We start from the raw sequence: 13,826 nt of genomic DNA, 5'->3' as shown, positions 1-13,826 counted from the left end.
AGTTACTTACTAACAACAGTGACACTAAAAGTACAAGTTGCGGTTAATCCAGCATCGTCTGTTGCAGTATATTTGACCACTGTTGTACCAATAGGAAAGAATGAGTCAGAGGGAAAGCCTGAACTGTGAACAGAAGGTGGTTTGGCATTATCTGTAGCTGTTGGTTCTTTGAAGGAAGAAGGCAGGCGAATGCTGTCGTCATTATCTGTGTATAGTTGAATGTTGGACGGACAGGTTGAGCCAAATGACGGGGGGTTCACGATCTATAATGAATATTCAAGAGGACACTTACTAAGGATACAATTTTAGAATAAGTTTAGTGCCCGTTATTACAACGCTGGACGCTGTCAGAGATATACAAAGTATCCAGTAGATTTTAAAAATATAGACTGAGCTAACCTTCGACTGTTATATAGAAAGAGCATTGAACATATCCTCCATCTTTGTCTGTCGCACTGACGCGAATCGAATGCCTCCCAATACTGAGATTAGCCGGAGGGGTGTAGTAACTTGGGTAGATTTGAACAGGGAGACTTGTCCCATCCTTGTCTGTTGCCGTGGGAATCTTCCAATTAACAATTGCATAAGCTTTTCCTTGGTTTGTTGGAAACGTGTGTCATTAGACAATGCATACGGGCTTTGCTAAAATTATTGAGTTAATGAAATAGAAATTAAGTTTTTGGGAAAACAAAGTCAGTAGTTATTTATGCTATGTGCACACGGAACGTTGCTTTCGAGTGTTTTTAAAATTGTTTTTATTTAGTTTATCCTTTTTGATGCCTTGTACACGCGATCCAAGGGGAAATGTGCTTAAATTTTTAATTAGCTTTAACTTTCATTGTAATATGGCGGTATTTGAAACAGTTTTGACATGAAAACTAAAATGAAGATGCTCGAAAACGTTCTTGTGTGAAGGGAGTCTTAGTATATCATTGTTCAGTCGTATAGACATTTAGCAAGATGTTAAGAATGACTCAGAAAAGAGAATTACGCGTCATGATTGAATTTGCTGTTGCAACATTCTATCCTGTAGATTGCAGTGCAAATTTGTGTTGCCATTTCAAAAATGTGAATAAAAAAGTAAAATACCCTTTTCACATTTTCCTTTTTTCACGACCGTGATTGTTCTTCGTGACGTGCAAACGGTGACATTTAGAAGACATTCATTGTTGTAGTCCTGACCGTCCGACCCGCAAACAGGGTCGTAATTCTTTGGGCAGGAAGTACTGCAGGCACACAGGTGCGAAGATTTTGTTGTTTGGTCCAAAAGACATTTTGCGCCGTAATTACACGTGACACCACTGCACACGTCTGAAGAAAATTGAAGACGCCTTAGAATAAACATCTTTGACTGAGTTGATGTAAAATAAGTTACTTACTAACAACAGTGACACTAAAAGTACAAGTTGCGGTTAATCCAGCATCGTCTGTTGCAGTATATTTGACCACTGTTGTACCAATAGGAAAGAATGAGTCAGAGGGAAAGCCTGAACTGTGAACAGAAGGTGGTTTGACATTATCTGTAGCTGTTGGTTCTTTGAAGGAAGAAGGCAGGCGGATGCTGTCGTCTTTATCTGTGTATAGTTGAATGTTGGACGGACAAGTTGAGCCAAATGACGGGGGTTCACGATCTATAAAAGAACATTGAAGAGGACACTTACTAAGAATACAATTTTTAGAATAAGTTTAGTGCCCGTTATTACAACGCTGGACGCTGTCAGAGATATACAAAGTATCCAGTAGATTTTAAAAATATACACTGAGCAAACCTTCGACTGTTATATAGAAAGAACATTGAACATATTCTCCATCTTTGTCTGTCGCACTGACGCGAATCGAATGCCTCCCAATACTGAGATTAGCGGGAGGGGTGTAGTAACTTGGGTAGATTTGAACAGGGAGACTTGTCCCATCCTTGTCTGTTGCCGTGGGAACTTTCCAATTTACAATTGCATAAGCTTTTCCTTGGTTTGTTGGAAACGTTGTGTCATTTGGACAATGCATACGGGGCTTTGCTAAAAGTATTGAGTTGAAATAAAAATTACGTCAGTTTTCAGGAAAACAAAGTCAGTAGTTATTTATGCCATGTGCACACGGAACGTTGCTTTCGAGTGTTTTTAAAATATTTTTATCTGGTTTATCCTTTTTGATGCCTTGTCCACGCGATCCAAGGGGAAATGTGCTTAAAATGTAAATTAGTTTTAACTTTCATTGTAATTTGACGGTGTTTGAAACAGTTTTGACATGAAAACTAGAATGAAGATGCTCGAAAACGTTCTTGTGTGAACGGAGTCTTAGTGTATATCATTGTTCAGTCCTATAGACATTTAGCAAGATGTCAAGAATGACCCAGGAAAAGAGAAATATGCGTCATGATCGAATTTGCTGTTGCAACATTCTATCCTGTAGATTGCAGTGCAAATTTGTGTTATCATTCCAAATGTGAATAAAAAAGTAAAATACCTTTTTCACATATTCCTCTTTTCACGACCGTGATTGTTCTACGTGACGTGCAAACGGTGACATTTAGAAGACATTCATTGTTGTAGTCCTGACCGTCCGACCCGCAAACAGGGTCAGAATACTGCGGGCAGGAAGTACTGCAGGCACACAGGTGTGAAGATTTTGTTGTTTGGTCCAAAAGACATTTTGCGCCGTAAGTACACGTGACACCACTGCACACGTCTGAAAAAAATTGAAGACGTCTTAGAATAAGCATCTTTGACTGAGTTGATGTAAAATAAGTTACTTACTAACAACAGTGACACTAAAAGTACAAGTTGCGGTTAATCCAGCATCGTCTGTTGCAGTATATTTGACCACTGTTGTACCAATAGGAAAGAATGAGTCAGAGGGAAAGCCTGAACTGTGAACAGAAGGTGGTTTGACATTATCTGTAGCTGTTGGTTCTTTGAAGGAAGAAGGCAGGCGAATGCTGTCGTCATTATCTGTGTATAGTTGAATGTTGGACGGGCAAGTTGAGCCAAATGACGGGGGTTCACGATCTATAAATGAATATTCAAGAGGACACTTACAAAGAATACAATTTTAAAAATAAGTTTAGTGCCTATTATTACAACGCTGGACAATGTCAGAGATATACAAAGTATCCAGTAGATTTTAAAAATATAGACTGAGCTAACCTTCGACTGTTATATAGAAAGAGCATTGAACATATTCTCCATCTTTGTCTGTCGCACTGACGCGAATCGAATGCCTCCCAATACTGAGATTAGCGGGAGGGGTGTAGTAACTTGGATAGATTTGAACAGGGAGATTTGTCCCATCCTTGTCTGTTGCCGTGGGAATCTTCCAATTAACAATTGCATAAGCTTTTCCTTGGTTTGTTGGAAACGTTGTGTCATTAGGACAATGCATACGGGGCTTTGCTAAAATTATTGAGTTAATGAAATAGAAATTAAGTTTTTGGGAAAACAAAGTCAGTAGTTATTTATGCTATGTGCACACGGAACGTTGCTTTCGAGTGTTTTTAAAATTGTTTTTATTTAGTTTATCCTTTTTGATGCCTTGTACACGCGATCCAAGGGGAAATGTGCTTAAATTTTTAATTAGCTTTAACTTTCATTGTAATATGGCGGTATTTGAAACAGTTTTGACATGAAAACTAAAATGAAGATGCTCGAAAACGTTCTTGTGTGAAGGGAGTCTTAGTGTATATCATTGTTCAGTCGTATAGACATTTAGCAAGATGTTAAGAATGACTCAGAAAAAGAGAATTACGCGTCATGATTGAATTTGCTGTTACAACATTCTATCCTGTAGATTGCAGTGCAAATTTGTGTTGCCATTTCAAAAATGTGAATAAAAAAGTAAAATACCCTTTTCACATTTTCCTTTTTTCACGACCGTGATTGTTCTTCGTGACGTGCAAACGGTGACATTTAGAAGACATTCATTGTTGTAGTCCTGACCGTCCGACCCGCAAACAGGGTCGTAATTCTTTGGGCAGGAAGTACTGCAGGCACACAGGTGCGAAGATTTTGTTGTTTGGTCCAAAAGACATTTTGCGCCGTAATTACACGTGACACCACTGCACACGTCTGAAGAAAATTGAAGACGTCTTAGAATAAACATCTTTGACTCAGTTGATGTAAAATAAGTTACTTACTAACAACAGTGACACTAAAAGTACAAGTTGCGGTTAATCCAGCATCGTCTGTTGCAGTATATTTGACCACTGTTGTACCAATAGGAAAGAATGAGTCAGAGGGAAAGCCTGAACTGTGAACAGAAGGTGGTTTGGCATTATCTGTAGCTGTTGGTTCTTTGAAGGAAGAAGGCAGGCGAATGCTGTCGTCATTATCTGTGTATAGTTGAATGTTGGACGGACAGGTTGAGCCAAATGACGGGGGTTCACGATCTATAAATGAATATTCAAGAGGACACTTACTAAGGATACAATTTTTAGAATAAGTTTAGTGCCCGTTATTACAACGCTGGACGCTGTCAGAGATATACAAAGTATCCAGTAGATTTTAAAAATATAGACTGAGCTAACCTTCGACTGTTATATAGAAAGAGCATTGAACATATCCTCCATCTTTGTCTGTCGCACTGACGCGAATCGAATGAATGCTCCCAATACTGAGATTCCTGTAGTAACTTGGGTAGATTTGAACAGGGAGACTTGTCCCATCCTTGTCTGTTGCCGTGGGAATCTTCCAATTAACAATTGCATAAGCTTTTCCTTGGTTTGTTGGAAACGTTGTGTCATTAGGACAATGCATACGGGGCTTTGCTAAAATTATTGAGTTAATGAAATAGAAATTAAGTTTTTGGGAAAACAAAGTCAGTAGTTATTTATGCTATGTGCACACGGAACGTTGCTTTCGAGTGTTTTTAAAATTGTTTTTATTTAGTTTATCCTTTTTGATGCCTTGTACACGCGATCCAAGGGGAAATGTGCTTAAATTTTTAATTAGCTTTAACTTTCATTGTAATATGGCGGTATTTGAAACAGTTTTGACATGAAAACTAAAATGAAGATGCTCGAAAACGTTCTTGTGTGAAGGGAGTCTTAGTGTATATCATTGTTCAGTCGTATAGACATTTAGCAAGATGTTAAGAATGACTCAGAAAAAGAGAATTACGCGTCATGATTGAATTTGCTGTTGCAACATTCTATCCTGTAGATTGCAGTGCAAATTTGTGTTGCCATTTCAAAAATGTGAATAAAAAAGTAAAATACCCTTTTCACATTTTCCTTTTTTCACGACCGTGATTGTTCTTCGTGACGTGCAAACGGTGACATTTAGAAGACATTCATTGTTGTAGTCCTGACCGTCCGACCCGCAAACAGGGTCGTAATTCTTTGGGCAGGAAGTACTGCAGGCACACAGGTGCGAAGATTTTGTTGTTTGGTCCAAAAGACATTTTGCGCCGTAATTACACGTGACACCACTGCACACGTCTGAAGAAAATTGAAGACGCCTTAGAATAAACATCTTTGACTGAGTTGATGTAAAATAAGTTACTTACTAACAACAGTGACACTAAAAGTACAAGTTGCGGTTAATCCAGCATCGTCTGTTGCAGTATATTTGACCACTGTTGTACCAATAGGAAAGAATGAGTCAGAGGGAAAGCCTGAACTGTGAACAGAAGGTGGTTTGACATTATCTGTAGCTGTTGGTTCTTTGAAGGAAGAAGGCAGGCGAATGCTGTCGTCATTATCTGTGTATAGTTGAATGTTGGACGGGCAAGTTGAGCCAAATGACGGGGGTTCACGATCTATAAATGAATATTCAAGAGGACACTTACAAAGAATACAATTTTAAAAATAAGTTTAGTGCCCATTATTACAACGCTGGACAATGTCAGAGATATACAAAGTATCTAGTAGATTTTAAAAATATACACTGAGCTAACCTTCGACTGTTATATAGAAAGAGCATTGAACATATCCTCCATCTTTGTCTGTTGCATTGATGCGAATCGAATGCCTCCCAATACTGAGATTAGCCGGAGGGGTGTAGTAACTTGGGTAGATTTGAACAGGGAGACTTGTCCCATCCTTGTCTGTTGCCGTGGGAACTTTCCAATTAACAATTGCATAAGCTTTTCCTTGGTTTGTTGGAAACGTTGTGTCATTTGGACAATGCATACGAGGCTTTGCTAAAATTATTGAGTTGAAATAAAAATTACATATTAAGTTTTTGGGAAAAGAAAGTCAGTAGTTATTTAGGTTAGGTGCACACGGAACGTTGCTTTCGAGTGTTTTTAAAATTGTTTTTATCTAGTTTATCCTTTTTGACGCCTTGTCCACGCGATGATAAATGTAAATTGGCTTTAACTTTCATTGTAGTTTGACGGTGTTTGAAACAGTTTTGACATGAAAATGAAAATGAAGATGCTCGAAAACGTTCTTGTGTGAACGGAGTCTTAGTGTATATCATTGTTCAGTCCTATGGACATTTAGCAAGATGTCAAGAATGACTCAGAAAAAGAGAAATATGCGTCATGATCGAATTTGCTGTTGCAACATTCTCTCCTGTAGTTTACTAAAGAAATAGATTGCTGTGCAAATTTGTGTTATCATTTCAAATATGAATAAAAACGTAAAATACCTTTCTCACACTTTCCTTTTTTCACGACTGTGATTGTTCTACGTAACGTGCAAACGGTGACATTTAGAAGACATTCATTGTTGTAGTCCTGACCGTCCGACCCGCAAACAGGGTCATAATACTGCGGGCAGGAAGTACTGCAGGCACACAGGTGCGAAGATTTTGTTGTTTGGTCCAAAAGACATTTTGCGCCGTAAGTACACGTGACACCACTGCACACGTCTGAAGAAAATTGAAGACGCCTTAGAATAAACATGTTTGACTAAATTGATGTAAAATAAGTTACTTACTAACAACAGTGACACTAAAGGTACAAGTTGCGGTTAATCCAGCATCGTCTGTTGCAGTATATTTGACCACTGTTGTACCAATAGGAAAGAATGAGTCAAAGGGAAAGCCTGAAGTGTGAACAGAAGGTGGTTTGACATTATCTGTAGCTGTTGGTTCTTTGAAGAAAGAAGGCAGGCGGATGCTGTCGTCTTTATCTGTGTATAGTTGAATGTTGGACAGACAAGTTGAGCCAAATGACGGGGGTTCACGATCTATAAATGAATATTCAAGAGGACACTTACAAAGAATACAATTTTTTAGAATAAGTTTAGTGCCCGTTATTACAACGCTGGACGCTGTTAGAGATATACAAAGTATCCAGTAGATTTTAAAAATACACACTGAGCTAACCTTCGACTGTTATAAAGAAAGAGCATTGAACATATTGTCCATCTTTGTCTGTCGCACTGACGCGAATCGAATGCCTCCCAATACTGAGATTAGCCGGAGGGGTGTAGTAACTTGGGTAGATTTGAACAGGGAGACTTGTCCCATCCTTGTCTGTTGCCGTGGGAACTTTCCAATTAACAATTGCATAAGCTTTTCCTTGGTTTGTTGGAAACGTTGTGTCATTAGGACAATGCATACGTGGAGGTTGGGGTATAGCTAAAATTAAAGATTTGTAATAAATTGCGTGATTTTTTAGGAAAACAAAGTTATTATTTAGTGTATATAATTGTTTATGACTGACAAAAATAGAAATACACTACACCACTGCCAATTTCTGCGTAAAGTTGAAGTAAAAAAACAGATCTTACGAGAGTTTGATAACTGCATGGCAATTTCACAACAGTCGCCTCAATTTAATATATTTGACTCAACAAAAAACATTTGTATATGACGAACTGCAATATGACACCACGCTCATTCAGCAAAAGGCTTAAGCACCTCCCCTCTGCCTATCACTGATTTTAGTTTTACCCTTATGTATGTATTCTAAAAGCTCATTCAAACCGACACCGCAGAAATTGGTGTTTAAGACGTTTCAACCCGAAAATCTAATCGCTGGTTCACAATTGTGCATTTCTGTATCGCCCTATCAAAGAGAAACCTTTTGAATATCTTAAAAAAGTTCAATTTTTATTCTGAATACGCATTCTGCAATCTTTTGACAGCTCATCATACACATCTGACCGCTGTGAAATGGCCATTTTGAGGCTTAAAGTATACACAAGGTTATTAATTCAGACGATTCGTTTTTACCGTGAGCAAGCTTCAAATGTTTTGTGCAAGACATATTTTCTTGAATATTTATAAATCTTTTTCCTCACGAAGTTTGAAGTCTAAGTATCGAGAATTGCGGCTAAGCCTATACCAATTTCCGCGGTGTCATGCAAACCCGGACTCATTGAGTGGGGGGACTTAATCTTCTCAAAATGTTTCCATAAAGAGGCATATCCATGGACATTAATAAGAGCATCATTTTTTCAGTGTTTTGCCTGTTTCTAATGATTAAGAAAAAACTTTCTCATTGATGAGTAATAATAGAATTTGTATTGTCACACTCAAGTGATTGCATGAGCTTTTTCAATACAGGCGTTAGGCCTTAAATTCCAAGTTAAAATGTTTTCTATTGCCTTTAGATTTAGATTTAGAGCCATTTTCTTAGCTTTTACTCACAAACTAGCACAGTGCATGTGAAAATTATTGGAGGGGGGGGTAATCCCTTTTTTGGTGAGCGTCTTTATGTATTCGTAGCAGAACAAAAGAGAGTAATTAAGCATTGGTGTCAATCTAGAAGTGGGCAATACATGCAGTCACTGATATTGTTCAAAAATGTCTTGAAGTATGTATTTATTTGAAGTTAGTTTATACACTTACGTTGACATGTTGGTGCTTTATCAATCCATTCACCACCAATGCATTTACTAAAACTAAAACCAGCTAAGCCATATCCTGGATCACATGAGAAATTACACTCTTTATATTCAGGAACTTGTCCATCTACAGTCTCACAGGTCACTGAGCCATTTTCTGGTGCTGGATGTGGCTTGCAAGCTAAAGTTTATTATAAGCAGCTAGATCGCGCGAGTTATCCATTCAGAATAAAATCAATAAATAAAAAGACATGACTTTACTTTAACAAAAGCATTTTCCTACTTAAACGTTGTTAACACTTTTTAACAGTTAAAATTACTACTTACGTCTAGGAGGAGGAGTCGGTGGTTTTATTAGAGGTCTTGTGGAGGAAATACACCTAGATTGAGTTTCGTTATAGTAATAACCATTTTTACAACCACATTTGTGTCCACCAGGAATCCCGAAACACAGCTGGTCACAACCACCGTTGTTTGTCTGGCATGGATGAGCGGCTGGATAAGTTAGATAAACGTTGTTTAAGAGACTTGAGATTAAATCATGATAATCGTCACTAACAAATCGCTGTAACAAATGATCACAATTTCACAAGCCAAAGCTGTCACCTGCACTTCTTCACTTGCGTTCAGGAGATGAAAATCCTTGACTTAAAAGTTATCAAAAATGGTTCTAACTGGACCTTATCATTGCGATCACGTGCGATGGCTGCAATGGGTCATGGGTGTGGCCCCAAAAGTAGCGCACATACCTATTGTTGCTGGTGTTGCACACTTCGAGTCACAACATTTATCATTACTCGGGCAATCTGAGTCACTGACACACGATGTTCCTTTGCCTCCACCATAAGGACAGCGTCCAGCTTTTACATCTGAAAAAGCGCGATATAGAAAATTGCGCGTCGTCAACTGCTATTTACCACCTAATAAGTTATAATTAAGCTCCTAGCAGATTATATAACATGTATGAATATTAAAATTTTAGCAAAAGGAAAGTTGGGAGGGTGTTAATTAAATCCCTTTTAAGTAAGTTCGAGAGCTTTTAAGTTAACGCTGTGAAATAGATCTAAGTTGTCAAATTGTTGCATGAGATAACAATGCATTGTAAACAAACCTTGGACACACTCTCGAACCCTGAAACTGCTGTGAAAACCAGCAGCACAGCCCCACAAGTATCTTTCTTTCACAGCACACGACATCCAGTCATTGCACGGGCATCGCCACGTGTAACCCACGATATCTCGACAATTCAACCCACATTTTGAGTTCTCTCGCACATGTGAGTATCCTGGCGGACATGATGGAGGTGCATTGATAACAGGACATGATAAAGATGAGATGCATGTGAAATTGCTGCCACGTTGTGGGAACGAAAATGTGTAGTGTAGTCGTTTTTCTAAAAAATAAATATTCAACGAAGTTAAATTAATTCGGGCATTGCTTTTCTAAAAACGTGAAAATTCCGCAGGTGATTATCAAAGTCAAATTGAGTTGTGATAGCGCAATGTGAGGAGTGATTTAGCTTGGCGAAGAAGCAAAATGATAGACAAACTTACTAAAAAACAAAATTTTTGAACGATAAGTCGCTTTGAAATCAACTACCGTTATATATTGCGTGTTTATAGGTAAAAGAGAAAGGTCTCTGTGTTGCTTTGATCGTCATACAAGAATAATATGCATGATGACTGTGTACGTAATAGCCTCGCTATAGTTACCCCGTCCCGTGTTTTATCATAGCGCTAATTTATGAAATAACTATACATATATATAGAGACCTATATAAAGATTATAAATGATATGATAATATGTCCTACATAATTTATGTCCTATACCGTCCAACATATGTCATACGCATGTCCTACACATAGCTTCATATGTTCTACATTATTATGTCCTACAGACCACTTACGTTGTTTTGGTATGGAACTATATGCATGTATATCCATTGGTTTGCCCAGGTTAGTCGCCATTACTCTTATGTTTGCCGCAGTATTTACGTCACCACGATATACAGAGTCAGTATTCCAGTCTGTCCAGTACAGATGATCATTTAACGATGTCAAGCCATAGGGGTGGTTCACTTCGGTTGTAAGACCAAACAAGAAGCCAACTAAAAAATAGCAAGAGTGCTATTATGCAAAATAGCAAGAATGAAAAGTATTCTAAGAGCTACGAGATTGTGCTATACTAACGTTCGCCTGGAACACTTGAACCTTGCAAGAACATCAGTTGAAGCTAGGCTGTAAGAAGCTAGGCTGCAAGACTGCCGTGAGAAATGTGTTGGGGCACTACTTCAAGTAATGAAATTACCAGTTTACTTGAATTTATTTTTCACGATAAAAGTTACGTAGTAAATAAACGTCTCGTTGTTGTGATCGTCAAAATTTAAAAATGAGATACGTACACAAAATGATTTTCTGGTTCAAGATAACCTTTCGTTCGAGCGTGTCGAGGTCCATTGCTTCAATATTATCTTCATGAGCATCGACCCAATACAACTTATTATAAACATGATCAATGGTGAGTCCATTTGGCCAGTAAAGAGTGTGGTTTACAAGGTCCATTCTGTTTTCTCCGTTCATGTAGGCACGCTCGATTCTTGGAAACTTTCCCCAATCAGTCCAGTACATATAACTGAAGAGAAATATACCATATATTTATATAAATCTTATGGTTGCAAATACACAACGAAAGAAAATTCTATCGACACAGAATTATTCGACATGGCGTCTAATAATGGGCGGTTTGCGGAGACACCTGACCTGTGTATAGTCAAGTGGAAATGAATTATAACTTTCCCCAATCAGTCCAGTATATATAACTGAAGTGAAATGGGTAGTTGCTTGCAAATGAAATTAAGTAGTAGATAATCCCATCAAAAATGTTGCTGTTCACGTATGTACTGAAGTTCAGTTGACTCAATCACAAGGATATATATGCTTGGTGAAGGTAAAACACGTTCGGGTTTTTAGAATTTAGAACTTACCCATCAATTGCATCCACAATAATATCCCGTGGTTCATCTAAATCCCACCGGACTAAAGTCCTCCTAAACGAACCATCCAGCTTAGAAGTTTCAACAGTATTGTTTGTTGTGCTGGTCCAATATAACTGGCGACCAGCAAGATCTATGGTTAGTCCATCTGCCACACCAATATCATTGAACAACACCTCGAATCCTGTTCCATTTCTGAATGCTCTACAGATGATTCTAAGGGTAACATCCGTCCAGTACACACGATCTTCAACCCAGTCATATTCCAACGCAACGGGGCGGGTAATATTGGTGTTTTCATCAAATGGAATTGCAGTTGGATTTACATTCACGCTGTCCAGCTGCATTTCGTAGATTTTCCCAGCATCAGCGTCAGCAAACATCACAAATTCTATTAAAGTATTTCAAAGAGTGCATGGTTTTGTATCGTTTTAGTATAGTAAAATATAGATACAACACGGTTATATATCGTCAAGGTATAATTCCTCTAACTTGTGGCGTTAGCGATAAAAAGAACCTTGAAATTTTTATGTTACATATTCGTGTCCATTCCCTTCTTTATATATTCTATATATATTTTTTAAAATGCTTTTTTTAAGAAGTTTTTTCGCGGAAAGTAACGATAGGTCGGTCATTTCGAATCTGTTAAACCATGGACAATCCAAAAGAATGTCTTCTGGATTGTCTATCGTTGCACCTTATTAACGTCAACCGGTTTAATTTACAGAAATATAACTCCAGTCTAAGAACGTGCATTTTTGCAGTTGTTGACGTAACTTTGTAATAAAATCAAAATATTACAAACTCGTGTTTATATTGTTTTAATCTATATCTTGGCATACTCATGATGTTATTTTTCGGACTTTGCTGTACTAAATTCTATACCTTCTTTTTAAATTCCTGGATACGTGGGGTTTTATTATTGCATGGGAATATATATAGCTAAAAAGTTTCTCGATGTTTCTTGTCAAATGACACAAAGATAATACTTATATTTATATTTAATTATATTATATATTAAAGATAATAATTAGATTAAGCCTTTTAAGGCAATTCAAAGGAGGAAAAATAAGTCGCGACCTAGAAAATGCTTGTTCCCGTCTTAGATATAAGACGTGTTTTATGTAAGACAGGCTTGGCTGGCTCGTATAAACAGACAGCTTGTGTCTTACTTAAGTCGCGAGTTATTTTTCCTCGTAATGATAACGACTAATGACCGAGAATTGAGTTATTTTACTAAATTGTTTTTAAAAAAGCGTTTAAACGAGAAAAGCAATAATTATAGCTAATTGCTTTAATATGTTTATGAAATCTTCACAGAAACGGGTTTGCATCTTCCGGTTTGTGGTATCCACTGAACTGTAATAAAACCTGGAACGCTAACTTGGCCATCAACTTTAAAGCCAAATTTGAAGGTAGTTTTCCTACAGTTTTTCAACGTTAACTTGAGACAGACGCAGAGTCTCTCTTCTCCGCAGAGGCTTCGAATGCAAATGGGCTAGATTTTTAAAGATGACCGCTGCTGCTGAAATTAAAAACGCGGTCATCTTTAAAAGTCTAACGCATTTGCATTCGAAGCCTCTGCGTAGGAGAGAGGCAGAGAGTAATTATCTAGGAATGTCTAGACGTAAAATACAGTGTACGTAATTTGCTAATTTTTATGAGAATTGATCGAGAAACAGAGTCAAAAGCGCAGTTGTTTGCTTAATTTTCTTGCTTAAACTAAGTTAATTAAACCATGGAAAGAGTTCTTACTGCATATAGCTCGACTATGGAGGATTTCACGACTTTGATACGACAATAAAATCGAAGTAAATATCATTGCAAAATTATCGGGGGGTTTTCTAAAGCTTATAACTTGAATTGACGTACGTTTCACATTTGTCAGGGGGCACGTCAAGAAAGTATGGAGTGTCCTAGTTAGTTGATCACATATTTTACTCGACCTTCTTTATTCTGCCTGGGTCTTGTTATATAGCTACTATTACTGGTAAAGAAAATTTGAAATGATTCGTACATAATTCGTCCAAAGTATATTTAAATTCAATGCCATTGTTTTGATCAATGATTTTGAAAACGTTATGGGCTAAGTTATGAAAA

General features: G+C 37.6%; 1 protein-coding gene across 1 annotated transcript in view; it reads right to left on the bottom strand.

Moving 5' to 3' along the window:
• LOC114533678 overlaps positions 1-13,826 on the bottom strand; it is a 38,351-nt gene that overhangs the window by 9,995 nt on the left and 14,530 nt on the right. Inside the window, exons 4-25 of the mRNA XM_028555271.1 lie at positions 11,136-11,365; positions 10,641-10,841; positions 9,846-10,127; positions 9,484-9,603; positions 9,062-9,229; positions 8,739-8,915; positions 7,269-7,523; positions 6,878-7,129; positions 6,588-6,809; positions 5,890-6,135; positions 5,500-5,751; positions 5,210-5,431; positions 4,520-4,759; positions 4,130-4,381; positions 3,840-4,061; positions 3,144-3,389; positions 2,754-3,005; positions 2,464-2,685; positions 1,770-2,015; positions 1,380-1,631; positions 1,090-1,311; positions 7-205 (exon numbers count right to left, since the gene is read on the bottom strand). Coding sequence (XP_028411072.1) covers positions 7-205; positions 1,090-1,311; positions 1,380-1,631; positions 1,770-2,015; positions 2,464-2,685; positions 2,754-3,005; positions 3,144-3,389; positions 3,840-4,061; positions 4,130-4,381; positions 4,520-4,759; positions 5,210-5,431; positions 5,500-5,751; positions 5,890-6,135; positions 6,588-6,809; positions 6,878-7,129; positions 7,269-7,523; positions 8,739-8,915; positions 9,062-9,229; positions 9,484-9,603; positions 9,846-10,127; positions 10,641-10,841; positions 11,136-11,365 — 4,980 coding nt within the window. The remainder of the gene's footprint in view (positions 1-6; positions 206-1,089; positions 1,312-1,379; positions 1,632-1,769; positions 2,016-2,463; positions 2,686-2,753; positions 3,006-3,143; positions 3,390-3,839; positions 4,062-4,129; positions 4,382-4,519; positions 4,760-5,209; positions 5,432-5,499; positions 5,752-5,889; positions 6,136-6,587; positions 6,810-6,877; positions 7,130-7,268; positions 7,524-8,738; positions 8,916-9,061; positions 9,230-9,483; positions 9,604-9,845; positions 10,128-10,640; positions 10,842-11,135; positions 11,366-13,826) is intronic.

This window comes from Dendronephthya gigantea, unplaced genomic scaffold, assembly GCF_004324835.1.
Source record: "Dendronephthya gigantea isolate DGI-Jeju-01 unplaced genomic scaffold, DenGig_1.0 000093F, whole genome shotgun sequence".
Taxonomy (NCBI): domain Eukaryota; kingdom Metazoa; phylum Cnidaria; class Anthozoa; order Malacalcyonacea; family Nephtheidae; genus Dendronephthya; species Dendronephthya gigantea.
This window is presented reverse-complemented; position numbering and strand designations above follow the sequence as displayed.